Raw genomic sequence first — 24,966 nt, 5'->3', positions numbered from 1 at the left:
GTGGAGATGATAGTTTGCGCTAGAATGCGTCGTGCAGGGGTATGGGGACCAATTGCATGAAATTACAATAGTATGCAAGGGCAGTTGCCTTTTTTGCCGAAGAAATATGATTTGTCCACTAAGCTATATACTGCATCTTCAGGGGACGTTGGGGATTGGAATGACACGTCCATGTGCTGAATATAGTAAGGAATATAGGCAAAGGCTAGCCAAGGGGTGTAATGCAGCATTGCTGGACAGAGCTTATGAAGAGAAGGCAGCAAGGAGGCAGGGGATAGTAGATCCAATCCATGTGTGCGACATGTCTCGTTCGATCTGTCGATCTAATGACAGCAATGCAATATTGTTATATATGTCAATCACCCATTTGCCTAAAGCAACGCCTTGAATCACAACCATCAATTATCACAATGATACCACTCTCCCCATCCAAACACAGGCATCAGCCTCAGATACTACCAATTGACAAACTCAACACAACCGATGAACCATGTCTGACCGCACTCCCGGAAATGAATTCCCTCAGCGAGGTGGTCAACACTATCCTTAACCAAGCAGTGACTCTACAACGCCTCCAAGCATCCGGCGCAGAAGGCCGATCCGGATGCTCGATTTACTTTGCTCGATCCGACCAGAGCGAGGTACCCATCGCTGTCGTCAAAGTATACCCGCCTCAACGACAGGGTGATCTCTTTGACGAATTGGCCAGCTACAAGAAGATTCTATCCCTTCCGAATACCCCTTCCGCCGTCGCTCCAATTGGCGTAGGACGAACGCGCGATGAGGAATCCGGTGCTCCTGCTGGGGTGGTTGTGTACCAACCAGCCAAAGGGAAGGCGATAAACACGATGATTCGTGATGTGGGGAGGATAACGGCGTTTCGTGATCTGGCGAGGAATGTCGTTATTGACTACGAGGCCCGCGATGGGCTGCTGCAATTTATTGAGGACAATCGTGAAAATATCCCTGTTGACTGGAGGGAGGTTGATGGTCTAAAAGGACGATGTGTTGACGGATTCTTTGCGGCATTGCCTGCGTTCCTTGAGACACGCTATGAGAAGCTATTGGAAGATCTCCTGTGTGCAGTGAGAGCAATGGCATCTGTTCTGGCGAAACTGCATACTGCAGAGCGAGGGCAATGGAACGATGCATCAGAAAAGACAATGGAGAAAATGCGAACCAGAGTGCGAGGGTGGATGGAGGAGATCCAAAGCAGCGCAACAGTTGAATATGATAATGCTGGCATTGGGCCAGACAGACGGCAGGAAATGCACAAGATGGTGGAACATGTCATCTATGAAGCACGACATCCGACATCCACATCTTTAACGCATGGCGATGCTTCATCCGGTAACTTCTTCTGGGATCCAGCCATCGGAGTCACCATGATCGACTACGGAGGTCTGCATTGGTCAATGGACGTCGCTGGCAAGCCCATCGGGCTGGCTGAGATTGATGCAGCTGGATTCTACGAACGGCTGCGCAAGTATGCACCGGCATTTGGCGTCAAGCCAGAGGATATCGGCAGCGTGCAGGAGGCATTCTGGGATACATATACCCAGCTCAATCCCGAGCTCAATCTGTCTGTCGCACGACTGGTCCGGTTACGTATCCAGATGAGCCGGCTGTGGTCTGCTGTGGACAAATTCAATCGGACGCCGGATGCAAGCCACGCTGCGGTTGAAACAGAATACGAACGACTCTGCTCGATATCCGGAATTCATGAAACTGTTCCCAAATTCAAGGTCTTGATGGTTGCAAATGCGAGCGGAAGAGGGAAAGGCGGAATCCCATTACTGAACCGGGAGCTCGTCAACGCCATGGCCAGTCTGAAGAATGCCTCTGTGACTCTCTTCCTCGTGGATGATGCCATTACCAACGAGCATCATCCAAACGCAAAGGTCATCAGTATTCCGTGTGCATCAGGTCATTCCGCCTCCGAACTACTCTACTACGTAGCCAAAGTGCATCAGCCGCAGGGATTTGGCCTGCCAGAGCAGAATGAAATATCGCCTCCATTTGACCTTATCGTCGGCCATTCACGATATTCCAGCGCAGCCGCAGCTATCATCAGGGATAGATGGTATCCCACCGCCAAGCTCGCCCTGATCACGCACACAAGTCCGCTGCGGAAATCAGACGCGGCGTGGACATGGTACGGCGGATCACGGCAGAAGGGATATGAGGAGGCTGCTCGACTGGCTCTGTTGGATGAGAAGATCCTGCCCAAGGCGGATTTGGCGATTGGGGTTGGTCCGGTTCTCACGAATGAAGCCAGGGAGAGAGAATGGATGGGGCAGTTGAGTCGTCCACGGTCGATTGTGTCTGGGCCTCGCTTTCATGAAATGATTCCTGGTGTGCATATTGAAGAGAGTATAAAAAGGCAGCGACAGCCAGATGATGTATTTCGGGTGCTGCTCGCTGGTAGAGCAGATGATCCAGCCAAAGGAGTGGATGATGCAATATACGCGGTTTGGCAACTGGCAATGGCACCGAGAGCTAGCATCACGCTCGATATACTAGGAGTGCCGGCAGAAGAATTACAAGAACGACAGAAACATGTCGATCAGATGACTGGCATAAAAGGCCTCGTTCAATTCCATCCATTCTCAAATGACCAGACCGTGGTTCGGCGCTCCTACCAGGCCGCAGACTTAGTGGTCATGCCATCGACCCACGAAGGATTTGGAATGATCTTCACTGAAGTCGCCGGAATGGGCGTTCCCATTCTAGTAACAGAAGACAGTGGCGCTGGCCAGTTTGCACTCGACAGCAGCCGTATCCCTGCCAGGTTAGGCAATGCTGTCGTGGTGATGGACGAGAGCGCATATGGGATTCCAGCATCGGCACAGAGCAATCGCGTGGCTATCTGGGCAGATCGGATTGATTGGATTCGACGGAATCCAGTGCAGGCAATGCAAAATGCAACTGAGCTGCAGGATATAATGCGAGCATATTCATGGGAACATGCTGCAGAGGCACTGCTGGACGCAGCCATGCACGATGCTGGAGACACAGTGCAGACAGCCAACGGCACACTATCACCTCGTCTGTCACCTCTTGCTCCAGAGGTTAAAGTCTCTATGCAGTGTGCAGCACAATCACGAAATGGTAGCGGAGTGCCAGAGAAGACAAAGGCCACTGCAGTACTGCAGACTCTTCCTCGGATTGGCCATTGTAAACACGCCCTCGAACATTTCGTCTCTAAAGCGTTGGGCCATCACGTTGATCTCAAACCATTGACAGATTCCCACGTGAAGGGATTCTCTGGAGCGCCCGTCTTCATTGCGCATCACCCTAAGCAGGGAGGGGAGGTTGCGGTAGTGAAGCTATTTCTCCAGAGTCTCGACAATGGCATCACCGAAGAACTCTCCAGTCTGGAATGGCTTCTGCATCGAGCAAAGGATATCAACACGCCTACTCCCATCGCAGTCGGGCAGATGAGTTGGAACGGCAAGCCAGCTGGGGTGGTGGCATACAAAGTCGCCCAAGGTGCTTCTCTGTACCAGCTGATGATGCAACTGGGTAAAAAGTGTGGGAAGGAACGAGCGGAAATTTTCGCTATCCTGAAGTCTGGTAGCCAGGCAGCCGCGACAACACTAACCAAGCTGCATTCATATGCCATCCAAGGACGGTCGAGCGAAGGCTATCTGGCATGGTACTATAGCGCAGCGCCGCAACGAGTAGATCGACTGGAGTCATTTACATCTATCCTTGAACACACTGGCCTCGACGTTTATCAGCTCAGACAGCAGGTCAACAAGCTCATCGCCCGGTGTCAACAGGAGATACGGCAAAATCCACGAACAGCAGTCGTTCACGGTGACGCCCATCCAGGCAATTTCTTCTTCGACCGAAATACTAAACGCACGACCATCATCGACGTGACGACACTGCATTGCTCACTAGACGCAGAGGGGAATCCAGCTGGTACGCCTGAACGAGATGTGGGACATTTTCTACATATGCTACGTCGAACGGGGGAGCAGTCTGGTATGACTGAAGATGAAATGGAGCAGTGTGCGCGAGTGTTTGTTGATACTTATTATAATGGTGGAGGGAGTGTGGGTATACAGACTCTTCGGTTACTGGCTGTATGTTCTGCTCTGTCGTTTGTTGGGAATGCAGTGCAAAAGAATGGGAATGTGTTGAAGGAGGTGAAGATTCTGGGCGAGATGTTTGCATTAGGGAATGGCAGTTAAAAATATCCATTATCGTTGTTGGGTATAGATCTTCAGTTCGTATTAATATCGTATTTTCATCTGATTGGATGGCATATCGGCTATTTAAGCTCATTTAAAGATGACGGGAATGTCTTGGCACAAACAGGGTAAATGACATATTCTGACTAAATATTAGCGAGAAGACAGTATGTCATGATCAGTCAGAATGCAAAATCAACACGAGTCAGCACTATTCCGCTTTCAGAATATGGTCTACACTTTATCGTCTTGCAGAATCATCTGGATATTCTATATTGCTTGGAATTAAAATTATTGGTGGGAAAAGACAGCCAAGAGCGCTGTTGGATGAGACAATGCTGACAGAAAATAAGCTGAGCATTGATAAGAATTACGATTGACGTTTTGACAGGCTATGTAACACAAAGTTGTAGTATAAAAAGAGGCTCAGGAGCACACGATGATATCAATAACAACAGCATTCAACTCAGTTTCTAGTATCAAAATGCACTTCACCAGACTCATCCAGTCCATCGCCCTCCTCGGAGGTGCTATCTCCGTCCACGCATGGAACAGAATCGACAAAGACAACGCAGTACGTCTCCGTCACCACCATTCTCTATTTTATTAACAAGTACAGGCCCTCCTAGTCATCGACCACCAAGTCGGTCTTGCGCAGCTCGTCCGCGACTACAGCACAAATGACTTTCGCAACAACATGCTCGCCCACGCGGCCATCGGAAAGGTCTTTGATCTCCCTACCGTTCTGACTACATCTTCCGATCAGGGTCCAAACGGACTCATGTTGAAGGAGATTATCGACATGCATCCGAATGCCACGCTTGTCCAGCGTCAGGGTGAAGTCAACGCGTGGGACAACGAGGCATTCCGTGCTGCTGTCAAGGCTACCGGAAAGAAGCAGTTGATCATTGGCGGTATTGTCACGGAAGTTTGTATGTCTCTCACTTCTTCTCCTCCTCCTGTCCCTATAGAAGGCCTAATGAGAATATAGGCACCACCTTCCTAGCCCTCTCGCTGATCGACGAAGGCTACGAAGTCTACGCCAACACCGAAGCCAGCGGAACCTTTGATCCCCGTTTAGCTGAAGATGCGAACCGTCGTATGGAGAAAGCCGGGGTTACGCTCATGGGCATCTTTGGTATCTTTACGGACTTGATGCGGGATTGGAGGAATACGCCTGGGTTGACTGAGTTGCTGCCGGTTCTTGACAAGTGAGTTATTCTATATGTCTGGCTATGGATAGGTGCTAATGAATAGGTATCAATTTGCGTACGGACTGGTTGCTCGTCATCATGCTGGGGCTATTCAGAATGGAACGTTGGCAGAGGTTGAGCTATCCTTGACTTAAGGATGGTTGATAGATTGGGTATAGCAGATGGCTTTATGTTGGTGGTGATGGGAGAATTTTCCATTTATATAGCAAGATTCAGAATGAATTATGCGTTAATGCGATATCAACATCACTCACATGGCTCTATCCTGCTGGAGACAATCTTGATTGTACAATTTCTATAATATGTATTACACGATAGAGAGAAATAATAAGCTGTATAATGAAATGATCCACAGAAACGACCCAACTAATCACTGGGATGGACATTGAAAACCCGGACCACCTGATCAGTATCAAAGGTGATGGAGACAGCACGACCAGCATAATTATTCGCAAGACCCAGTCTATTCCCCCTGGGCAAAATACGCGACGGTTCGAATTCCACAGGGATTGCGAGAATCCTCCGACCGGCGTAGGTCACCCAGCGTCGATCACCCCCCCTCACGGTATAGAATGGCGATTCGTCCGGAATATTGTCGGAAGTAAAATTTAGACTCTCGATCGCGTCCCGATTAACATCTGGAAATGATTGCATTTCTTTCGATTCAATGTTCCACATATATATACCTTTATATTGTGTTGCTGCCATGATGTGGGTATCGCGAGGGGAGAATGCAAGTCTCTTAATCCATGTTGATGGACATGAAAAGGTTGCGTGAAGTGTGCCGGTGGTGACATTCCAGATTTGGATTGTCGCACGTCTTGGGTTGGATATTCCAATTGCCAGTTGCGTGCTATCTTGAGAAAAGATAATAATGTCGCAAATACCAAGATTCTCGGCCCGAAAGGTGCGTTGAATTGAACCAGTTTCTGTGCGCAGGATGTCTATTCTGCCTTCTTCGTCGCAATTTATGACCAACACTGCTACCAAAGTGTTATCTGGGGACATGGCATAGTTATGAATGAACCCAGACGTTATATTATGACTTTCATCGGTAAAGAGATTCAATATGGACAGATTGCCATTTTGGCTGCGTGAAATCACTCTGGTACTGTCCGGGGAGAAAATGGCCTCGTATGATTTCACGGAAAATGTCCTAATCTTCTGAACCTGTGCTGTCGATAATCTCCATATATAAATATAGTGAGAATGCTTTTCTATTGCCACCAGCCATTTACTGTCTGGGGAGAAGAAACTGTCTCTTATGTTGAGGTCAAGCTTTTGTATGAGCTGACCTGTGGTGATATTCCAAATTACTTGGTCACCATTGATCAACTGCGAAAATGCCGTGGTCCCATCTCGTGTGATATCACGTATGTAAGCTGATTCTGATACATCCCATGAATCCGATGCTGCGTCTCTCGTACTGATATCTATTACCCGCACACCGCGAGGAGACCCAGAGAATAGAGTCTTGGAATCAGCAGAGAATTTCAGGGACTCAATAAGATCATCACAGTTGATTGTCAGCTCTATACTCCCCCGGTCAACATTCCATATTTGGATCATATACCTGATAGCGAGAGCCAGTTTGGAATTGTCACTAGACAATGCTGCTCTGAAAATATATTCCCTACGCAAGTCCTTTGCAAATTTTGTGACCAAAGATGTAGTAGACCATATCCTAATACCATTAACGACATTTGTCACGAGCAGGCTGGAATCATCAGAGAAGAAGAACATTCGTTTAGCTATAAAGCGATCAGTAGCAGCCTGCAAAGTTTTGACAGATTTTTTGGGGCCAAAAATATGGAGTATCACGCCGTGGTTATTTTTATAGGCCATCATTCTTCCATCTGGAGAAAACCCCACTGGAAAATCCACTGAAAGTGAATTATAATCACATATCTTTTCAGTCTCTCCTGTAGTGGCGCACTGTATTTTTATGGTTTGATTTTGCTCAAACACGGCTCGAGTTAAATCTGGGGAAATACTGTTAAGCTTTCCAGAGCTTAAATCAAATTTAGTAATTTCCTCGGATTGACCAGTTGCAATGCTCCATATCAAAAGTTCACCGTCCGAAACGGTTGTTAATTTCATACTGTTAGCAGAAAAAGTCATCTGTTTGACATATTTCGGTGAAGTATGTAGTCGTTGCTCAAGCTGCCCTGTCTGAATATTCCATATCAAAACGCCTTGGTCTCTGAAGCTAGCTGCCACAGTTTTGCCATCAGGTGCAAATTCCATGCACACGTAACGATCTGCTGCTCTGGACTCGAGAATCTGTTCTACCCGGTTCCAATGGTCTTGCATGATCGGGACTGTGATTATCCAAGGTGGAACATTGCTTTCATATTGCGCACGAACCAAGCTTAATCTCGGTGAAAATATGAGTGCAGAGGAGTATGCCTGAAGTGGCGCTTTTTCAATCGTACTCCGATGGTAGAGAATGAATCTCCTGGCATCATGTATGAAATCATTAAGATGTTGGTTTTTATGACCCTATTGGCGATCAGAGTAAGTCATGTTTAGAATGGAAATGTACTTACGTTGGTGGAACTCTTCAATATGTTTATGGCAACTGTAGAATCCGTGATTCTATTCATCAAGCTGAGCGCCTCGAGCCAATGCAGAAGGTGCGTTTTGAGAAAGGTAAACAGCTGATCGAAATCTCCATCTGATAAGATTTCTTCTGAAGCGTCAAAGTGCATGGCCCAATAACGACATGCGTATTGCACCGCTTCAGGTAAAGAGTTTTCAATCCGATTCTTTTCAATGTCGCAGGCTAGATGGCCAGGATCACCAAGATCGCATATATCTTCTTTCAAGGTGTTTGATAAGAGTCCGAGACAATGTCTGAACAAACTTTGATGTGTTTTTCTCTCGTCAATCCAGAAGCTCTGGTCAACGCATCGTTTACCATCCAGAAGAAAATCATGAAAAGAAAGGTGGAACATCTCGACAAGACCACTGTCGTTTTCCGGCACAATCAGAACTGAGCGCAGCTTTTTCAGTAAAATTCTGATTTTATGCAGTGGTATCCGAAGCAATGCTTCAAGGCTCTTTGGTGAAAGCCTTTCCATCGCTAAAATAATTGGGCCCACAATGCTTTGAAACAGCGTGACAAGGTATTGACTATCGCTTGTCCGGGTGATCGCATATTGCAAGACATCGCGATACATAGCATCAATGACCTGCGTGGGCGATTCAGTGGAACTTTGATCTCCGAGAAGTGCAGGGAGCTTTTCATCAGGGAATTCGGTGTCTTCGAGAAATCGGCAGGCTGTCGCTGCCGCAATGAAGAGTCGACCACTTTTTTGCAGCAGTTGCTTAATATCCTCTTCGTTCGGCCAGGTCCCACAGTCAGAATATCTTTTACTCGCAATATAATCGAGCTTTGATCTCATGTAGGTCTCGATATCTTTCTCTGTAGTCTTGGATGAGTCAGAGTCAATCAATAAATTAAAGTATTTGGCTTCTGGGATGTTGGAGAAACTGCTGACGAGATGATCCTCACGCCGGCTAGTGATGAAGATTCGCAGCTGAATTTGCTTCAGTTGCTTTGCCTTGGAAAAAACATTCACAATATCAGCGACATATCGCTCACCCTTGCATTCATCAAGGGCATCAATAACCAATACCAACACGAATGGTGTCAGGAGACTCTGACCCAGTGTTGATAAAGGATTCAGTATAAGAGTTTCCCATTGGATAGACAATCCCTGCTCAGCAATGTTGTCATTATCTCTGACAGCGCTTGCCAAATGTGGCTTCAACTCGGGAATTGTGTCTGCCAGTTCGAGAGCAAGCGTAGGAAATAATCCGCCAGCATCACCTCGACCTCCTTGACCCTTTGAGAAGAAGAATCTGGCACCGAGGCAGTTGCGTCGGTCAAACATCTCAGCCACAGTCCGTGCAATGGTCGACTTTCCCGTTCCTGCCATTCCACTGAGCCAGAAGATGAATTCACTGCCATCACCATTTCCCCACGTCTGGATTTGGTCTAGAATTTCCTTGCGGGTTTCTGGGTGGCATTTGGTAGGTTCTGTATCTTTGCCATCTATCATAGCTGCATTGTAGGCAGCGTACTTTACCCTATGCTCCCGTAGTCTGGCAAGTGCGTTTTCCTGTGCAAGGACCTTTTGGCAGTCAGCAACATTGCAAGCCAGTTGGACAAGTCACCATACATCAATATGACTCTCAATCCTTCCGATGCCCATTAGTATCTTGTCGAGATTACATTTCATCTCGTCCGCCTTCTTATCAACCATGTTCAAGGTTTTGTGGTCAATTTTCTGGACGGCCTCATTGATGTTCCTCTCGGTTTTCTGGAGGGTTTCCAGCATTCCTTCCCAGTTGTCAAGGGCAAGTGCATCTCGAAATATGGATTTGGTAGAATTGCGGGAGCATCGGCGTGCCAGGTAGATTTGGTATTTCAGAATCTGGGCATAAATATCCACGATTTGATCTTTCAGTTGGGAATGAAGGTTATGATCCTTTTCCAGACATGCACTTTTCAGATTCCGTCAGCAAGCGCGATAGTGTTAACCCCTCTTTTGAAGCATCAATGACAAAGAAGAGCAATAGAAAGGACGAAGTTACCTTGAATTTTCAATATTGGATGGTAAAGCCTCCTCAATCACACGACATCGCACAAGAAGCTCGGAGATGTACTTGATTCCATCCGCTGCATGGCTGAATTGTGTTACCGCGTTGATGATAAACTAAATTCGATTGTCTCAGCATGACAATAGTGGAAATTCCGGGGGCGTACTGACGGGAAAGAACGAAGTAATGCCAGCCCAAGCAAGGGAAGCATGGGGCTCTGCACTGACCGCCGCTGTGATGCTATCCTTGAAGAGCATGATGGTGCTGAGAATCGACCGTATTTCATCTTTTACCACGATCGTTTTGTCTCCAGTCTTGATCTTCATCTGTGCATCCTGTACACCATTCATTCTGTTGATCACGAGTTGTTGGAATTTTTGATGCCGCTCGCCGTGATTCGCATCGGTTGAAGAATCAGATATTCCCTCGCATAGCATGAAGCTTTCATAGTCGTCCATCAGTTTGGGGTACTCATTGCGAGTTTTTTCGTATGCCCTTTTCCAGAATTGATGGTGGATAGGCTTGTTGTTTGACTGTCCTGGAACATGCTGATCCTGTTCGTTTTCTGTTTCGCTTTGCGTGCCTGTCGCTTCGCCCAAGTCAGCCACTGGAATGGGCGAGATCACGGTACTCGAAACTGGCTGTGCAGAGGCAGCCGGTGATGTTGATGGTGACTGGATAGGCTGTCTAAACTTAGCTCTCTCCTTTATATTAGTGTATTATAGGGTTTACCGTCTCACCTTTGATGTCCTTCTTTTTGAAATGCCTAAAGACTTTTTTGTCTCGAATTTTGTTCCGGGATGAATGACTGTTACCCATTTTGTGGGGGTGGAAAGTCTTTTTATTTTTATTTTTAACTTGTTTTCCTCTGGTTGTATTTGAGTATTGAAGCTAAAGTAAATTCGAGCAGATATGGTATTCGAAAAGTTAAAAACACATTTTAACGTTCAGATCTTTTAGGACTGTTAGACAGAAACGAAAAGAGGGGATAGGGAAAAAGCAAACACTTAAAATGATATTTTTAGACGGGGAAGAGACCAGTTCATCTGATCTTCAGAACACTTTCCTAAAGAGTCGAGTGGTCAGGATGGAACTGCATTAGTTAGCCCTAATAGCGATTAATCAGGACGGCTGATTTGTGGATATGCTGTTGGGATGACAATGGCGTACTTCTGTTTGTACTAATCCTATTGGCCTGCGCAATGAAGGAATGAATGGCACTCAATGAAGTTTCTAGAGTCCAGTCAATCCTGGAAAGACATTATTAGAGCGAACGTGAGCGACAAAGTTGTATGCTCGGTCGTCAGCAAGGAGCATAGATCGGATTTCAACCGGTACTGTAATGAGAGTCACACCCTTCGAAGAGCAGCTTCATTGTGGCATCTACCGAGAGCCAGCTACGCCTTCCACCGTTCCAGATCGGGTTTTTGAATGGCATCCTGGACTTTGCCCCCGTCCAGCGGCTCGCAGAGTCTCTGCGCCATCTTGACTCATAGCGATTGTTCCAGTTGAGCAGTCGAAGATACAGCACATGTCTCCTTCCAGTGACTCGAGCTTCGTGCTGATACCCAGCCAGTTGAGAAGTTTGGTAGCAAGTTCGCCCTGGAAATTTGCCCCGGGTATGGTATAGCTTTCGACGTGGAATCCGTACGTGAGACTGAAGACGCCTAACGGCTCCCTCTCCACGGGCTTCACCATCTCGTCATTCTCACAGTGGAACGCGATGACTGCGACCTGCGCATATGGCTTGTTTGTGGATGGAAGGGCTCTGTCCGTGGCGGTTTTGAGGTCTGTAGCAAATCCCCAGAGTCCCTTCTGGTGGTTCCTCCCGGGTCCCTCCCGGAGTACGAGTGGGCAGGCTTGGTTCCCTCCATGAGGGATACTAAATGCAAGGATAGAGAACTTGAATTTGAAGTTGTATTCAGAAACAAATCTTGATGTGACAGGTGAGAGAGAATCGAGGAGAAGAAGGGAAACAAAGGAGGGGGGGGAAGGCAGAGCCGCGCAATTCACTCGCAGGCAGCCTCAGGCAGCATTCACTTCCACTGTCCAGCATCCTCCACACCCTTTGCAACTCTCTTTGCCCCATCTTCAACTCCAGTGTCTACACTGCCCAACGCATCTCCAACTGGTTTCCCCGCACTTCCCGTCGCACCAGTGATGGTATCCCCGATTCCTCTCGTAGCGGCACCTGTGACGCCTCCGAAGGTTCGAGAGAGCCCAACGACGGTGTTGCCCAGCGTAGAGGTGGTGAATTTGGCTGCGCCCGTGATGTCGCTGTCTTTGGGGGAAGTAAGTTCTGGCATCGTATTTGTTTGCATATGAATATGAATATTTGAATATGAAGTTGTGAATCGAGACGGAGGTCAAATCAATGGGATGGAATTGTCTCGATCTATATAGTCGTGGTGAAGCATGATGTCAGTGGCTACACCACGTCAATTAATTTATTTCTATCCATCCGAAGACACAAGCAGGGATATAAGCCTAGATGACGAAATATTTATACATTAGAAGATGGGTATCATGAATGGAAGAATATCAATCCTATCGTCTCTTGGCCCAAGCCCCAACGATTGCCAAAGTGCCGAGAACGATGGCCGCCACAGTAAGCCTTTCCCTGATAGAATATCCTCGTGCATTCTTTTCTGGCTGATCCAAATCAACACAATCCAAGGCTTTAGACAGGAAATGCGCATTGCCGAATCCCCCCTCCGTCCAACACTTCTCTATAATCTCTCCAAGCCAAAGACCTTCCGTGCTAGGAAGAGAATCCCGTCGTGGCCACCTCGCTCGACCATCATCTGGGGCATTATCTTTAAACAGGTCAAATGCACAACTTGATCCCGTGGTGGCTTCATAGATAACTGTCCCCAGCTGCCCGATATCCGTCTGGATGGAATACCCATTATCATCTGCTTCTTCCATAACGGTTTCAAGTGGCAGAATAGAAGCTTCGCTAAAGTCGCACAGTTTGATAGAAAAGTCGGAGTCAAGCAGGATATTGCGCGTGGCTATATCTGCCACAATCACGCGTCGATCATGGATTCGCCCGAGTGTTTGGGCCATCTGCCGAAACCATGATAGTTGTAGTGCGCGGGATGGTCTTTCATTCTTCTCCAGGTAGGTTCGTAAATCTCCATGTTCCATCAAGGCGAGATGGGTGGCATTGGGGAGGAGGTCAACGCAGGGCACTACGCCCTCGATTTGCTCATTTTCAGTGGATGCTAATCGGCGGTATACATCTTGCTCTCGCTGGATTACTTCCAGGTTCAACTCGACGTCGTACTCGTCGGTCCACGGATGGCGGAGAGGTATCTTGCTAGCCAGTCCGTGCCGGCGGATCACAACACCCGATCCTCCATATCCTATGGTTTCGCAGTCTTGTATGGGCTGGCCATCGAGATGTATAAACAGCGATGATGCCATTGGGGGATATCTTGCGGGAGGAAGAGTGAAGAATCTACTATGGTTACATTTGATACCCCTTTATTTGTCACGTGATAATCAATACGGAAGACTGATCTCATTTCCATAAAAGAGATTTTCCTGAGAAATATGCTTGATTTTGAGAAGCAAAAGAGTGATAGGCTTCTATATATAAAAACAAAAGTATAGCAAACAAGGTGGCGATCACCGATTACCAATTCCATACATTACATTCTTCCATCGACAAATATAAACGAATGACCAGATTCCAATTCCAATTCAAACCATATTAAAGGTGATAACCTGCCAGATAATCAATTACTGGATATTTCGGTTGAAAACGCCTCAACATCTGTATTTATTAGCAAAGCTCAAGTCAAAACAGAGTGGAAAAGACATACCTAAAAGCTAGCGCTCAAAGAAGCAGAAGCTCCAGCAGTAACGCTAACACTGGCATCAGCGCTGCCAGAAGCACTGGCCCCAGCACTAGCAGAGGAATCAGCGCTTGCAGACGCACTGCCCGAGGCGCCGCCGCTCGCGCTACCACCTGCCCCGGCGTCAGCTCCGACACTTCCGCTGCCACTGGCTCCGAGACCAACACTGCCGCTTCCTTTGCCGTCGATGGATGCGCTGCCGGATGCTTCAGCGGAGGCGCCGCCACCGGGGAGGCTGACGCTGGTTGAGGCGCTGACGCTGGTGGTGAAGCTGGGGGATGAGTCGGTGGTGGGGGTTCCGCTGATGGGGCTGACTCCTTCGTCGCCGCTGTCACTTCCGCTGTCTCCGCTGTCTCCGCTGGCATCACCGCTGGCATCACCACTGGCGTCTCCGCTGGCATCTCCGCTGGCTCCGGCTCCGATGTCTCCGCTGCCGCTGGCACTTCCTCCAAGACCGGCACTTCCGCTGGCAGATCCGCCGAGTTCTGCACTGCCGCTAGCTCCAGCACCGGCAGCTCCAGATGCAGTTCCGCTAGCACCGCCAGTGGTGGTTCCGCTGGCTCCGGTATCTCCGCTGTCACTTCCAGATGCGCTCACTCCAGTGTCACCGCTGCCGCTGCCGCTACCTTCAGCACTGCCGCCAGCGCTGCCACCAGCGGATCCTCCAAGACCGGCACTTCCACCAAGACCAGCAGATCCGCTAGCAGAGGCACCCAGTCCAGCGCTTCCACTGGCACCTGCACCAGCAGCGCCCGAGGCAGTTCCGCTTGCACCACCAGAAGTAGTACCAGTAGCTCCAGTATCTCCGCTGCCAGAAGCACTCACACCAGCGTCACCGCCGGCGCTACCACCAGCAGATCCTCCAAGGCCGGCGGATCCTCCAAGACCAGCAGAACCACCGAGACCAGCGCTTCCACCAAGGCCAGCACTGCCACTGGCACCTGCACCAGCAGCTCCAGATGCAGTTCCGCTGGCACTGGCACCACCACCGGTAGTACCGCTAGCACCAAGACCAGCGCTGCCGCTTCCGCTTCCACCGAGACCAAGTCCGAGACCAGCGCTGCCGCTACCACCCAAGGAGGCACCACCGCTAGCAGATCCGCCAAGGCCAGCGCTGCCACTGGCGCCCGCGCCGAGACCACCGCTGGCAGTACCGGTTGCACCGCCGGAGGCAGTTCCGCTGGCACCGGCCTCGCCTTCACCTTCACCTTCGCCCTCACCAGAGGCGCTTCCAGAGGCACTTCCACTGCCCGAACCACCAAGGCCAAGAGCAGCGCCAAGGTCACCCCATCCACCAGCGTCCGCACCAGCAGAGCCACTAGCAGCAGCAGCACCGGAGCCAGTAGCGCTGGCACTTCCGCTACCAGAACCACCAAGACCAAGACCGAGACCCAGGTCGCCACCGGCACTTCCGGATCCGCTGGCGCTGCCGCCGAGGGAACCGCCTAGGTCGGAGCTACCGCTGCCGGAGCCCCAGCCGAGGAAGGGGAGGAGGCAGGGGATGGGGATGGCGGAGGCGCTGAGGGCGAGGGCTGCCGCTGCGGAGGCTTGAGTGATTTTCATCTACGTACACTTGTCAGTATGACAGTAGTCCAGGTAGATGGATGAAGGTTACCTTGAACGAAAGTAAGTATCAAACTTAGAACGAAAGAATAAAGTAACAAAAACGAATGGCACAGCCAGTAAGAAAAAACGGAGTATTAGAAACAGAAACGAAAGAACGATGCTGATGATGGACACTGACAACCAGCAACGAACCACCTTCTTATACCTTTTTCTCCATCGATCTATCTCTACCATCACGGATATAAGTGTATGCTGAAAATAGATGAAACCATCGCCGTTCTACAATCCCCGATCGCCACAGCCAGTGTCAGTATAAAACTCGGATAGCAGGTGTCCGAGCAGACGACAGGTGGTGATCGACGTTCGTGCGTGAGATATAGCATGTGGGTTTCTGGGGAGAAGGGCCGTGAACCTTGGACAAGGCGTGAACGGTGGGTTTCACCGTGTTACACAGTCGAACTGGGCGATCGAGTGGATCAAGGATTGGTCTGGCTGGTCTGTGAGGTATTTTCGAGAATCGATGAGTTGTATTCTTGCGAGGCTAGTGGCCATATTATGTCTAACTAGATGGGGATAGACTCGAACACATCAGTGCATCTGAATAATAGATAGTCATCCAGCATAGCATAGAACTGAGTAATGAGTCAAGCTAAAAGAAGTATAGCCAGCTTCAATAAAATTACAGCATAAACTAAGCTTGTCACAATCACTCCGTGCTGGCATCAACAGTACTAGCCAGGGCATCAAACGGAACGCTATTGTAGCCAGTTTGAGCATAAACACAAAAAAAAAACTCCTTATCCCAGTTCTGTATGAGTAGTACTCCATGCGGGTGAGGTTCGTCTAGCCCCGAACCATGAATCGCGGCGTTTCAACCTGAGACAAACCCATTTTTGCGTCTTCTGAGACACCCTCTATACTCGACACAGCTAGGCTATACCATAGTTTATTTAATATTCCGATCCTATATTCTTCTATCCTATTCCATGAAACAGCTATCCCGACTTATCCATCCTCCCGCGCACAAAATCCACCAACTCGAAAAAACTCTTCTTGTAGAACCGCGCCTGAGTCGTGCGATTCACCACCTGCAGCCCGAATTGCGACTCATACGACCCGAATTCCCAATTATCGGCAAAGCTCCACGCCAGCGCACCCAGGACATGCACCCCGTCTTCGTGGATGGATTTGAGGATCTCAGACATGTACGAGAGGTAGTAGACACTCCGCGGAGAATCGTACAGCTGGTCCGATAGTTCTAGTTCTGACTCGCCAGACACCGGGAAGCCAAATTCAGAGACTACGATGGGATGCCGGAATGTGTTCCACAGGTAGGAGAGGTATTCGCGGAGATAGGTCGGGGTGATGTAGACGTAGGTGTCTGAGCGATAGCCGATATTCCACCCGTGGATATTAATCGTCTCCTGCTTGACGCAATAGGGAAAGAGGGCATTGCTACTCGATGCATCTTTAGCGCAGGCTTCAATCCCCTCGTCAGCCGGCGACACCACCGTCGCCGTGTAGGGATCTATCCCGAAAAAGTCCGCCGTGTTATTCAAATACTCCAGCTCGCTCTGATTCAGCTTCCTCGCGCCAGGCATCGTCTCCAGCACAGACGCCGGATACTGCTTTCCGAGAAAGATGGGGTTGGCGAAAAAGCCCAGCTGCAGATCCTGAAACCGATTCGCTGCTTCAACGTGGCTGGCGTTGTGCGGATCCTTGGGGACCCCGAAGTTGTCGTTGAATTTGATTCCCAGCTGTCCCGTGCCGTGGAGGACGTCGTGGTAGAAGTGGTAGACTTGGGCGTGGGCGTGCACGACGTTGTCGACGCCTTGGAAGTTGTACGAGTATAGCAGGGGCTCGTTGAAGGTCACCCAGATCGGGACGCGATCGCCATAATGCGTCAGGAGGATCTGGGCGTAGTTGACGAATGCGTCGACAAAGGTTTCATTCTGGTATCCGGCATTGTTGTAGCCAATGTCGGGATGTGCTGAGCGATTGTCGCTCGCAACAAACATCAACGGACTGTCAAAGTGCAACATCGTCACGACCGGCTGCATGCCAGCGTCCAATACAGTATTGATCAAGTCATCATAATGCGCCAGTCCCTGCTCATTAACCGGTGACCCAGGCAGCACAAACGGGAGGATACGCGTCCACGGAATCGAGAAACTGTAGTACTCGACTCCCATCGCCGCCAGACGCTGAATATCCTGTTTATACAAGAAGTAATTCTCGTTGGTCACGTAGTTGGTGGGCTGATCGCCTGTCGCCAGATTCTCCAGGAAGGACGGCGATCTTCCTTCTAAACCTATAGCACCTTCGATTTGTGCTGCACTTCCAGCAACACCAAAGACAAAGTCATCGGGAAAGTTGTAGCAATCCGTCGGACCAAAGTAATCGCGCGGTGGAAGAACAAGCTCACTGCTCGGAACTGCCGTCGGACTGACAGTCGTCGAGTATAGCCCAGTCGTGGTGTAGTTCTTCAGATCAGCATCCTGCCACATGGACGACCATGCTGCCTGGCCATATCGATCTGCCGTGTCTGTCGCGCTAACCACCGTCTGTCCGGGGATCCAGTTTCCCCACGTCGATGTAGACAGACTTGTTGTCAAATGCAAAGTGGCATCGGTATAGGCTGGGCCGTAGGTTTTGGTCGTTGTGGGAGATGGAATAGACTGTGCATATCTACACAATTAGAGTTGTTCATATCATTATATTTATTGCCTTACCGAACAGTATCATTCAGAGTGTAGGAGAATGGCTGAAAACGATAACTTGGAGATGCTGTTTGCGAACATTGCGTCGTATAGCCAGTGGTGGTGATATATATTTCCTGTGCTGCAGTACTGGCAGCAAGTGCAAGCAAAAGAGTCCGCATATTGAGTCTGTATTTTGATGCTTTTACTCTCCGTTGGTGGCCATTATATATATCCTGTGGCGGTCAATGCAACAACCCCTCTTTTATCATTCAACCTTTCGGAATATATATTCAGTAAACTTAATTCGATGCAACCCCTCTTTGGTTAATTTATTTAACCTTTCGGAATTTACTTTCAGTTTCTATACCGCAGAGGACATTGCCCCGCATTCCATCCCCACATTTCGCAATCTGGGGAATTTCCGCCGGATTATCCGGGTTTTGCAGTCTTGCGATGACTTCATTTAGCCTAATCTAGAAATACAATGCAACGTAGATTCAAGAGACGGGTATTTTATGGATTAAGGCAGTATTTATTAAAGTCAAAATCTTCATTTGTGGTGCGATCATACAATGAATCTGGTGAAAGACAATACAAGTCGATGATTGACGATGAATAACCCCGATAATTCTCCTTTCCTTCAATCTCGTCCAGCGCCCTGGAGATACTTCTTTGCTTGACATAAAGCGTCTTTAGTGTCAGGCGTACCTTTGACTCGAGCTCCGCTATGTCTTCGAGAATGCCGCAAGGGGCATGGAGACCCTCCTCTTTGGCAGATGAAGACGTCGGGTTTGTCGAAGATTGTGAAGATCCGATTTGAGGTCTTGGACCGACCTCTTGTGAGACACCGATCTTTGCTTGACCAGATGGTCGAAGGCGATGCTGTTGTCGATCGGTACGAGGGTTGGACTCGGAATCAAGCGGCCGGTTTTGCGAACCACTCTGCACTGTCTCCGCAGAAATCCATTAGAGGCTCAAAATCTCACGTTTCGGTTTCAAGCCATCGGGCAGTATTTGGGGAAGCCTCTGGATATCTCGAGCGATAGTCTTGTCCAGTGCTGGCAAGTCGTTGACGATATCCGGAGCCCCAACCTCTGCATGGCAGGCCGTATTCCGATCAGTATAGATATCGACGGCTGAACGAACCATTTCGAGATCGACATCCATATGGTTCTTGATGAGATAATTGACGCAAGCTTTCAGATTCTGGGTAAGATACCCTGATCAGATCCTTCTGGAGTGTGACGACTCAGTCCGGCAGTTGCAGTCCATTGGCGTCCGCTGCGTTTCACAGGCTTTGCAACAAGCCAGAAATGCATTATCCATCTGAGGATTCCTTTCTTGTTCAGACAATCTGCCAGTATATGGAGGAGCCTCGATCCGCGCGATAGCCTTGTCCAGTGCGAGTTGCCAGCAGTGTAGAACGGCTGTATGCCAGACCGATGAGATATCGACTGCTAAGCGAGCCATGTCGATTCGATGAGGTGGCTGACGCAGGGTGGAAAATCGGTCGATCGGGTTTTGTATCATCGGAGTCTCGGCGAAGACTCATATCATCTTCACTAATGAACGTTAGTATGCTTCTTGGTGAATGGCAAGGGGACTTACATCAGTGAAGCAGGGCAGGCGCCGGCGAGGAGCGGAGGAGGACTAAATGTTTGTAAGAATCGAATCTGCATGGAATGGCATGCCACCTACTTTCAAAACAAAGACATGATCATCAAAGGTCGCGTATAACGAAGGTGCAAAATGTAGAAACGCCGAAAAAGCTCGCTGTCAACAAAATAGCGGCGGGTGAAAATGGTGAAGAAAGCGTTGAGTGAATCATTCAACGATGGATGAGTGGATAGAGGCTCTCTTGCACTTGGATTGGAATGAAGCGACGGGGAATTGATGAGATGAGAGGAAGAAGACGAGGTAACTCGTTGTTTATGCTAGAAATGGAAGGATCTGTTTGCTATGAATACAAAATGAGCAACTGCGACAAGACAACAAAATGGAAACCACTATTCCACCTTCCTCTCTCCATCCGGAACGCTCTTCAACCAATGAAACACCCAGTTTTCAAGAGCCTTGCGCTCTTTTATCCTGTTCTCCTGCTGTAGATGATCCCTTGTAAGTATTGAACTCAATATATCCGCCGTTCGGCTTTGTAGTCGTATCACACGTCGATATATGCAAATGTCAACGATACTCAAATACCGTTCCAGATTGTCGAAATTGCGAGCAACACTCTCGTACTCGCTGTCGCCAGCAAAGATCCATCTACGGCGGTAGATATATTCTCGTCCGTAGTCGATGACCTTCCAGTCAAGAGCAGTATTTAGCTCCTCCGAATGTGCGTATGTTACCATGTCCTGAACATTCTTCAACCGAGTAAAAGGTAAGAACGCAACATCGTGATCATCAAGGTCCAAGTTTGGCATACTCTGGTTTGCTTGTCGGTTCGTACACCAATCGTTGCAGGGGCCTTTCTTCAACCAGAACGTCACATATTTCAATCGTGGCACTAGATTGAGAAATTCGACGAGCTTCTTGGATTTGTACCAGAGTAGACCCAATTGGGCTGGCTCACGGGGATTCGGAGCCTGCATGTTTATTATCAGATCGACCTTGTAAAATGGAAAGTCTCGAAAGCCGCGCTGTATAGCATCTTCTTCCATGACTTGCCACCTTGCCTCTAGTTTCTTGATGGTAAATTCTACCCATACATGTCCTGAGTATTGAGATGAAATGTTAATGTCGAGGCTAAGGTTGTTGTACAAATGGCCTGAGATCTCCGTATACAGTCTTCGGCTAGCACATAGAACGCTAGCTGGAGTTGTTGGGCCATAATAAAACAATGGAGAAGAGTACCAGACCTGAAGCCCGTAAGGGAAAAGATACTCCCAAATACAGACTCGAATCTCTTCAGGCAATTCGGCAAAATCTCCTAGTTCCGATCTAGCCATGATGCTGATCAAGAGTTAATAGGCGGAGGAAAGAGAATGTATGAAGGTGGACATTCATGATAAAATTATAACTAGATGACTCAGAGCAAAGTAGGCATACATCCTAATCGGGGCACACAGGCAGCTATTTAAAGACGTCAAAATACGTCAAGCCCAATCCAAACAACCAGTCTGGCCCAGATGCAGGCGCCAATCGGCTCTTGGATCAGGAATACACCACAACCACGCATATATTTTCTCTTGCAAAAGCCTCCCATTCTCCCTCTTACTCTCCAGATACCAAATCTTCTCTCTAGCTTCCTGCAATTCACCTTTGCCGTTGCGCTGAATTCGCTTCCAACACAACCGCTGAAGCAATTTCCGTTTGGTCTTCCCCCGTAGCCTCGGAAGATCGCGATAAAGACGGTAATGAACCTGAGCAAGGTAAAGATCGAGATATGAGAACGCACGAGCAACCTTCTCATATTTCGGGATATCAGGAAGAATCCAATGGCGACGGAGAATGTATTCGCGCCCATGCTTTATGATTCTCCAGTTGATAGCTTCGTCCAGCTCGCGCGAATGCGTGACGGCCTCTATCTTCTCGACATTCCGTAGCCGGGTGAATGGCAAAAAGGCAATATCGTAATCGCGAAGGTCCATGTACGGTATACTTCTATTCGCTCGTCCGTTCCTGCACCAGTCATTTTCGACGCCGAAGGGATGTAGGCGTATAGTCACAGCTCTTAAGACAGGCATTTGATTGAGAAAATCCACAATCTTATGAGCCCTGTGCCAGACAAGATGCACCTGAGCAGGATCATCCGGACTCGGGGCATGCAGGACGATTTCTATCTTCGCCTTGTAATACGGAAAGTCCAGAAACCCATACCAGACAGCTTCCTTCTCACTCTCGATGCGCCAAACAGCATGGGGGTTTTTGCAGATGAACAATGCCCAGTCCTTCGCGAAATATCGTGGTGAGATATGAATCTCCAAGGTGAGATTTGCATACAAGTGGTGTGATATCTCCTCGTATAGCTGTCGACTGGCGCGGAGAATGGCCAGTGTCGTCCGGCCAATGTAGAGCTTTGGCAATTTAAAATTGCGCACTCCAAAAGGGAAAAGGTCGTCCCAGAGGTGTTCCCAGATGTTGAGACGAATCTCGGGTGGGAGTTTGGCGAATACACCCAGTGCAGATGAAGACTGTAGAACCATGCTGATAAGATATCGATAAGATTGGATAAGATAAATTATAGATAAGAGATAAGATACTGCACGAAAGTGGAGATGGCGATAAGAGATGAAGTATCAACGAGACGAAGCAATGTGCAGCATAATTTAGATGACTCACAAAATTCATTAATTAGGCAGATATCCCAATTGGATATTCCGTCATACGTCAGGATGTGTGCATTCAATTCTATACGCATTCCTAATTGGCATGGATAAACTAGTACGAAATGAGATAGCTCTTAGGCAGTCATCTACAAATAAGCACTAAGCATCCAACACTTGAATTATAAAGTTTGAAGGAATGCTAATTAAACGAGATTGGCCAATCAAACAAGCTAACATCGGACATTTCGGTCTGTTGTCTATTCCAAATACCGACGCTATACACAGCCTCTTGTCTATATATTAACTTCATCCCCCATGAGAGATCCAGCAATCAATAAAAAACCAATATGACTTCACCCCAAATAACCCTCTACCGCGGTCTCCCTGGCCACGGCACCTATACATGGTCTCCCTTTGTCAACAAACTCGAAGCACGCATGCGATTGGCCAATGTCGCGTATAATGCCACGGAAGGATCCGTCCTTCAATCTCCACGAGGGAAGATTCCCTATCTTACCGTGGAGGATAAAGGGACTTCCAGGATGATTTCAGATTCAACACTCATAATCCAAGAGCTGGTTGGTGATGGATTATTACCCGATTTAAACGCCAAACTCCATCCGAAAGACAAAACACTCGATCTTGCGTTGCGAGCGTTGTTAGAGGATAGGTATTACTTTCTACAGGTATTTCCCCTTCAGTAAAGCCGTGGATAATTCTGACAAGATAGGGCCACGAAAAATGGGTTCACAACTACTACACCGTACGCGACCATCTCTTCGCGTCATTTTCATATCCCCTCCGCGTGATCATCGGGAATATGGTCTACCGGAAACAAACACAGATGCTCTACAACCAGGGAACGCTGCGATTTTCAGACGAAGAGATCAAAGTGTTTAAGCAAGAGATTTGGAAAGATATCAACGATCTACTCGTATCGTCTAGAGCTAAGGTTGACGGCGATAGTCCCTTTTGGGCGTTGGGTGGAGAGGACCCGACAGAGGTCGACGCGACACTTTACGGGTTTATTGTCGGTTCGCGTGTTTGTCCAGCGTGAGTATTTTATCTTGTTTCTGAAGAGAAGATGCTAATTTTGTAGGGCTCCTGAGTCACAGTCTATTATCAATGGCTTTCCGGTTGTGGTGGAGTATGCGAAGCGTATTCACGATCGCTTTTTTCCGGATTATGCGTGGGTGTAGCATCACTGACCTTTGGTACTCAAATACTTTGTAACTGTGGACTGAATCAAGCGAGGAAATCTTAATGGAGAACGCGTTTCTGTACATACGATTAGGTGTTTCCTCCCTGGATGAAGCCATCCCTGATCCGTCATCCGACGTAGATGCCTAATTTAACTGTATACCAGGCAGTAATCCACGTCATATCTACCATAGATACCAGTATAGAGTGAACCACCATATCACTTATCTTATAAACCTTCCACGCAAGCCATCATGTCCGAAAACGAAGACAGCGACTCCATCCCATCTTTCCAAGAATAAGCCCTTTACAAAATCCTCGACCTGCTGGGAGAATGGATAAAAAAAAAAAAATCCCAAATCTACCACATTCGTCTGTGGAGGAAATATGCCCATCGCCTCGACTGGCACTCCCACATTTACACCCGAACAGACACGGCGTACATCCCCTCCGGTTCGAATCTACTGGCATACGGAGAATAGTATTTCTCGACATCTGAATTTGCCTAGTCGTGATGACGTGAATCGTGTACGGGAATTACAGGACACCTTCACTGGTGGGAGTATTGATGCGAATCACTTTTCGAGTACATTCCATCCGGCAGATTAGGGGATTATCCATAGTATCGAACAGACGCTTCTCCCGACTGTTCTGAGTGAGTTGTAGAACTGTCTGGAGTTCTGCAGAGTTACTGCAGAGCCTTATCAATTTACTGTAATGTCTGGACCGACAAAAGTCCCATACTCACAGCATCAAATCGGCTCTCTGGTAGTTTGTCTACCATCAACGTTTAAAGGGGGCGATATGGCCATCCGGTACAAGACAATCAGGTCAAATTCAACTGAAGCAGGCAGAGCACATCGACAATCCAATGGGATGCCTTCTACAATGACTGCCAACAGCAAATACGAAAATTCACAGAAGGATATCGAGTCACGGTTGTATGTCGCCTCTACATCACTAAGCCGGTTGGCAGTCTCATCAGCCACAATAATCCCATCATCGATGTCCAGACTCTTCCGTATTACGAATACCTACGAGGTCTGTTCGGAATGCCTTCATTTTACCAAGGGGGTCAGTATGCACCCCCTATCATAATAATCCATATCTGACACTTTTCCAGGCGGCACTGTAGGTATCTACTGCGCCCATGCCTATCCCCACAACACCTGGTACGCCAAGCACCTCCTCCCCCGAGCGTTTAAAGGATCGGATCTCGTCCTCTCCGCTAGCCTGAAAGCTCTATCTCCTGATTTCCTCGTGGCACCGTCCATGAATCTCTGGCTGCATTACCCAGAGGCAGACGAAGAGCCTTTGATTGGGGATGAGTTCCATCGTAA

General features: G+C 48.4%; 11 protein-coding genes across 11 annotated transcripts; 3 read left to right on the top strand and 8 right to left on the bottom strand.

Annotated features, from left to right (window-relative positions):
* Positions 1–383: 383 nt before the first annotated feature.
* ASPWEDRAFT_43960 (uncharacterized protein) lies at positions 384–4,309 on the top strand. Its single transcript, XM_040836151.1, has one exon. The coding sequence runs from the start codon at positions 411–413 to the stop codon at positions 4,200–4,202; it is 3,792 nt and encodes a 1,263-aa protein (XP_040685630.1). The 5' UTR covers positions 384–410; the 3' UTR covers positions 4,203–4,309.
* Positions 4,310–4,686: 377 nt separating this feature from the next.
* ASPWEDRAFT_118038 (putative isochorismatase family hydrolase) lies at positions 4,687–5,550 on the top strand (the record flags this gene model as incomplete). The annotated part of the gene is made up of 4 exons (XM_040828787.1): positions 4,687–4,776; positions 4,822–5,134; positions 5,194–5,413; positions 5,460–5,550. The coding sequence occupies 4 exons, from the start codon at positions 4,687–4,689 to the stop codon at positions 5,548–5,550; spliced, it is 714 nt and encodes a 237-aa protein (XP_040685629.1).
* Positions 5,488–10,796, bottom strand: ASPWEDRAFT_643503 (uncharacterized protein). The gene is made up of 6 exons (XM_040838739.1): positions 10,765–10,796; positions 10,195–10,707; positions 10,019–10,140; positions 9,604–9,928; positions 7,966–9,555; positions 5,488–7,918 (listed from the first exon to the last, which is right to left on the bottom strand). The coding sequence occupies exons 2-6, from the start codon at positions 10,480–10,482 to the stop codon at positions 5,783–5,785; spliced, it is 4,461 nt and encodes a 1,486-aa protein (XP_040685628.1). The 5' UTR covers positions 10,483–10,707; positions 10,765–10,796; the 3' UTR covers positions 5,488–5,782.
* A 1,008-nt stretch (positions 10,797–11,804) lies between these two features.
* On the bottom strand, positions 11,805–12,458 carry ASPWEDRAFT_643479 (uncharacterized protein). Its single transcript, XM_040838738.1, has one exon. It carries the CDS (start codon positions 12,343–12,345, stop codon positions 12,061–12,063), a length of 285 nt encoding a protein of 94 aa, XP_040685627.1. The 5' UTR covers positions 12,346–12,458; the 3' UTR covers positions 11,805–12,060.
* ASPWEDRAFT_71310 (uncharacterized protein) lies at positions 12,390–13,453 on the bottom strand (the record flags this gene model as incomplete). The annotated part of the gene is made up of 1 exon (XM_040839169.1): positions 12,390–13,453. One exon carries the CDS (start codon positions 13,451–13,453, stop codon positions 12,572–12,574), a length of 882 nt encoding a protein of 293 aa, XP_040685626.1. The 3' UTR covers positions 12,390–12,571.
* Positions 13,454–13,573: 120 nt separating this feature from the next.
* ASPWEDRAFT_71309 (uncharacterized protein) lies at positions 13,574–15,564 on the bottom strand. Its single transcript, XM_040839168.1, has 2 exons — positions 13,855–15,564; positions 13,574–13,805 (listed from the first exon to the last, which is right to left on the bottom strand). The coding sequence occupies exon 1, from the start codon at positions 15,448–15,450 to the stop codon at positions 13,855–13,857; it is 1,596 nt and encodes a 531-aa protein (XP_040685625.1). The 5' UTR covers positions 15,451–15,564; the 3' UTR covers positions 13,574–13,805.
* A 427-nt stretch (positions 15,565–15,991) lies between these two features.
* On the bottom strand, positions 15,992–18,334 carry ASPWEDRAFT_161048 (uncharacterized protein; the record flags this gene model as incomplete). Its single annotated transcript, XM_040829806.1, has 2 exons — positions 15,992–18,141; positions 18,186–18,334. 2 exons carry the CDS (start codon positions 18,332–18,334, stop codon positions 16,449–16,451), a joined length of 1,842 nt encoding a protein of 613 aa, XP_040685624.1. The 3' UTR covers positions 15,992–16,448.
* Positions 18,335–18,484: 150 nt separating this feature from the next.
* ASPWEDRAFT_30896 (uncharacterized protein) lies at positions 18,485–19,322 on the bottom strand (the record flags this gene model as incomplete). The annotated part of the gene is made up of 3 exons (XM_040833481.1): positions 18,485–18,628; positions 18,864–19,102; positions 19,142–19,322. The coding sequence occupies 3 exons, from the start codon at positions 19,320–19,322 to the stop codon at positions 18,485–18,487; spliced, it is 564 nt and encodes a 187-aa protein (XP_040685623.1).
* Positions 19,323–20,161: 839 nt separating this feature from the next.
* Positions 20,162–21,106, bottom strand: ASPWEDRAFT_30895 (uncharacterized protein; the record flags this gene model as incomplete). Its single annotated transcript, XM_040833480.1, has 1 exon — positions 20,162–21,106. One exon carries the CDS (start codon positions 21,104–21,106, stop codon positions 20,162–20,164), a length of 945 nt encoding a protein of 314 aa, XP_040685622.1.
* Positions 21,107–21,413: 307 nt separating this feature from the next.
* On the bottom strand, positions 21,414–22,303 carry ASPWEDRAFT_30894 (uncharacterized protein; the record flags this gene model as incomplete). The annotated part of the gene is made up of 2 exons (XM_040833479.1): positions 21,414–21,520; positions 21,556–22,303. 2 exons carry the CDS (start codon positions 22,301–22,303, stop codon positions 21,414–21,416), a joined length of 855 nt encoding a protein of 284 aa, XP_040685621.1.
* Positions 22,304–22,767: 464 nt separating this feature from the next.
* ASPWEDRAFT_43957 (glutathione S-transferase family protein) lies at positions 22,768–23,842 on the top strand. The gene is made up of 3 exons (XM_040836150.1): positions 22,768–23,112; positions 23,157–23,479; positions 23,526–23,842. Exons 1-3 carry the CDS (start codon positions 22,774–22,776, stop codon positions 23,623–23,625), a joined length of 762 nt encoding a protein of 253 aa, XP_040685620.1. The 5' UTR covers positions 22,768–22,773; the 3' UTR covers positions 23,626–23,842.
* Positions 23,843–24,966: the final 1,124 nt, after the last annotated feature.

The sequence above is a fragment of the Aspergillus wentii genome (assembly GCF_001890725.1).
Source record: "Aspergillus wentii DTO 134E9 unplaced genomic scaffold ASPWEscaffold_7, whole genome shotgun sequence".
Taxonomy (NCBI): Eukaryota; Fungi; Ascomycota; class Eurotiomycetes; order Eurotiales; family Aspergillaceae; genus Aspergillus; species Aspergillus wentii.
Note: the sequence above shows the minus strand (reverse complement) of the source record. Positions and strands in the feature narration are given on the sequence as shown.

Excerpts from the sequence above, each read along its gene's own strand:
- ASPWEDRAFT_643503 (XM_040838739.1), bottom strand. The coding sequence starts at position 10,482 with ATGGACGACTATGAAAGCTTCATGCTATGCGAGGGAATATCTGATTCT. Across the intron at positions 10,141-10,194 it reads GCATTACTTCGTTCTTTCCC|TTTATCATCAACGCGGTAAC; the intron begins GTCAGTACGCCC and ends AATCGAATTTAG. Across the intron at positions 7,919-7,965 it reads TATTGAAGAGTTCCACCAAC|GGTCATAAAAACCAACATCT; the intron begins GTAAGTACATTT and ends GATCGCCAATAG.
- ASPWEDRAFT_43960 (XM_040836151.1), top strand. The coding sequence starts at position 411 with ATGATACCACTCTCCCCATCCAAACACAGGCATCAGCCTCAGATACTA.
- ASPWEDRAFT_71309 (XM_040839168.1), bottom strand. The coding sequence starts at position 15,450 with ATGAAAATCACTCAAGCCTCCGCAGCGGCAGCCCTCGCCCTCAGCGCC.
- ASPWEDRAFT_643479 (XM_040838738.1), bottom strand. The coding sequence starts at position 12,345 with ATGCAAACAAATACGATGCCAGAACTTACTTCCCCCAAAGACAGCGAC.
- ASPWEDRAFT_43957 (XM_040836150.1), top strand. The coding sequence starts at position 22,774 with ATGACTTCACCCCAAATAACCCTCTACCGCGGTCTCCCTGGCCACGGC. Across the intron at positions 23,113-23,156 it reads ATAGGTATTACTTTCTACAG|GGCCACGAAAAATGGGTTCA; the intron begins GTATTTCCCCTT and ends CTGACAAGATAG. Across the intron at positions 23,480-23,525 it reads GGTTCGCGTGTTTGTCCAGC|GGCTCCTGAGTCACAGTCTA; the intron begins GTGAGTATTTTA and ends CTAATTTTGTAG.